Source organism: Amaranthus tricolor, chromosome 1 (assembly GCF_026212465.1).
Source record: "Amaranthus tricolor cultivar Red isolate AtriRed21 chromosome 1, ASM2621246v1, whole genome shotgun sequence".
Classification (NCBI taxonomy): domain Eukaryota; kingdom Viridiplantae; phylum Streptophyta; class Magnoliopsida; order Caryophyllales; family Amaranthaceae; genus Amaranthus; species Amaranthus tricolor.
The window spans coordinates 25,521,247-25,523,746 of NC_080047.1; the positions used below are offsets into that span (position 1 = coordinate 25,521,247).

The following is a 2,500-nucleotide window of genomic DNA, read 5'->3' on the forward strand; positions in this document are numbered from 1 at the left end:
AACTGATAACTGAGGGAAGGACCTTGCCAAGTTGCGTGCAAATAAGTTTGGAAATGCATTTGTAGATAACAGTACAACAAGCAATAGGTCTATAATCCTTGACTGATTTAGGAACATTTACCTTGGGAATGAGAGTAACAGCAGTTATGTTGATTTCTCTGAGCAGTTTCCTAGACCGGAAAGCATCCTGAATTGCCCATGACACCTCATCTCCTATGATATCCCAAGAGTGATGGAAGAAGGCACTATTATAACCATCAAGACCGGGGGCCTTGTTTTTGTTGATCGAGAAAACAGCATTCTTGATATCTTGCTGTGAGAATATAAAGTCAAGCAGCATATGTTGGTTGTTGTCCAAGCACCGGCCTTGCTTAATAATGTGATCATATACACAACATCTGCAGTCCATCGAGGTACCTAACAAGTGAGTATAATAATCAATAAAAGAGTTAGAGATACGATTAGGAGTATCAACCCATTTGCCATCCATATCATACAATGCTAAGATGAGGTTATTCTTTTTCCTTGCTTTGATATAATTGTGAAACAATTTGGTGTTCTCATCTCCTTCTCTTAGCCAATGGAGCTTTGCTTTCTGGTGTAATATCATCTGATAGTCTCGGTCAGCCTTCTGAAAGTTAACTGCTGCTATCTTTTCCACATGTGCCAAGATGGGATCAGTTGGGTTTTGGTGCAATACTTCTTGTGCTTGAAATAGAGCGGTTTTAGCCACCTTAAAAGCTACGGCAAGAGAGGATTCAGTTCTTCCATCTAAAGCTTTAAGAAGGGGCTTCAGCTTCTTCAGTTTCTGAGTAACTTTAAACATTCTAGTGCCCTCGCACTTAAGGTTCCAGGCATGCTGGACTGTGTCTATGAAACGCTCATGGGCCACCCAGTGATTATAGAATTTGAAAGGCTTAAGACCCTGGTGCACTGGCACTGTGGTGATCACCATAGGGCTATGATCAAAATCCCCTTCTGGAGTGAAGTGAACGATAGCCTCTTGGAAGGTGCTGTCCCAAAGTTGATTGCATAAGAATCTATCAATCTTTGATAAGACCCTGTTAGCCCCATCTTGTTTGTTATTCCAGGTATAGAATCTACCCATACTTTTGACATCATGGAGCCTACATTGATGCATGCAATTAGCCATCAGCCGAATCTCATTTTCTCGCACAATGGATCCAATTCTATCATCATAATGCATGATAGCATTGAAGTCACCACCTACACACCATGGTTTGGACTGGGTTGTAGCTGTATCTGAAAGAAATTTCCACAGGCAATCCCTTTTTCGAACATCATTATGGCCATACACAAAAGTACAATGGAAGTTCATTCTAGTAGTATTAACCAAAATATCAGTGTGAATCAATTGATCTGTCATATATAGCACATCAATAGTAAAAACATGAGGATTCCAAGCAACAAAAATTCTACCATTATAATGATGAGAGTGATTAGAGACAAAATTCCAGTCGGGACATAAACTAAGGTAAACATTACCAAGGTTGGCTCTTTTTACCCTAGTCTCAAGAAGGCTAAATAATTGAAGATTATGAGAGGAGACAAAGTTTTTGACTTTCCTCCTTTTCTTCAAATCATTTAGCCCTCTTACATTCCAAATAGAGAAATTATCCATTCTCAACAAGGGGGCAATCCATTCCCCCATGAGTGTCATTAATCTTAGGCATGGAAGCAGCATCCAAAGTTACAAGCTCCTCTGTATTTCCCCCTGTCAGCAAGGCAAATTTGTTATTCATGGGAAGGCTACCATCAGTACTAGGGTCGGTCAGTTTCTGTGGTGTTGGAGGTTTTCGCTTGATAGGAGTGAAACCCTCGTCTTCAAGATCATTAGACCGCTGATTCTGTTGCTGAGTCAATTGCTGTGGTTGAGAAGGAGGTTCTGTTTGTTTGACCTTTGGAATCCATCGTTTAACAATGGCTGTTGTCCCTCTCCTACAGTTTTTCCCTTCGTGACCAAATCCTTTATAGCTGGTACAAACAGTAGGCTTCCAATCGTATTTAATAACCTGAGTAATAGTGTTACCTTTTTCATTAATGAAGGTAATAGAATCAGGCAAAGGGGCGTCCAACTCAGTTTCAATAAGAACACGGGCAAACTGCAACTTGTCCTTGTCGAGTGTGGGGTTATCTGGTTTGATAAATTTTCCCACACCACTACATATTTTCGTCAAGGCCTTAACACCCCAGTATTTCAGGTCTAGTCCAGGGAGTTTGATCCACATGGGTACAGTTTTAACATCATCCTTCATGACATCTATGTCAGGGGTCCAAGGTTTCATGATCAAAGGTTTTGAATCAAAGAAGATATGATCACCATTATATACCTTAAGCATGTTATCTTTATCATGGAATCGCGCTAAGAATACCCCCTTCCCGATTCCAACCAATTTGTCAAGACCCTGGAGTTTCCACTTTCTATGAACAAAGCCCTCCATAACTTTGAGCGGGGGGTTTGCGCCCAATACGTAACATA

The 2,500-nt window shown here is 40.7% G+C and overlaps 1 protein-coding gene across 1 annotated transcript in view; it reads right to left on the reverse strand.

Moving 5' to 3' along the window:
* Positions 1-1,634: 1,634 nt before the first annotated feature.
* LOC130808151 (uncharacterized) overlaps positions 1,635-2,500 on the reverse strand; it is a 1,317-nt gene continuing 451 nt past the window's right edge. Inside the window, exon 1 of the mRNA XM_057673614.1 lies at positions 1,635-2,500. This exon is cut by the window's right edge and continues 451 nt beyond it. Within this exon, the coding sequence (XP_057529597.1) occupies positions 1,635-2,500 (866 nt within the window).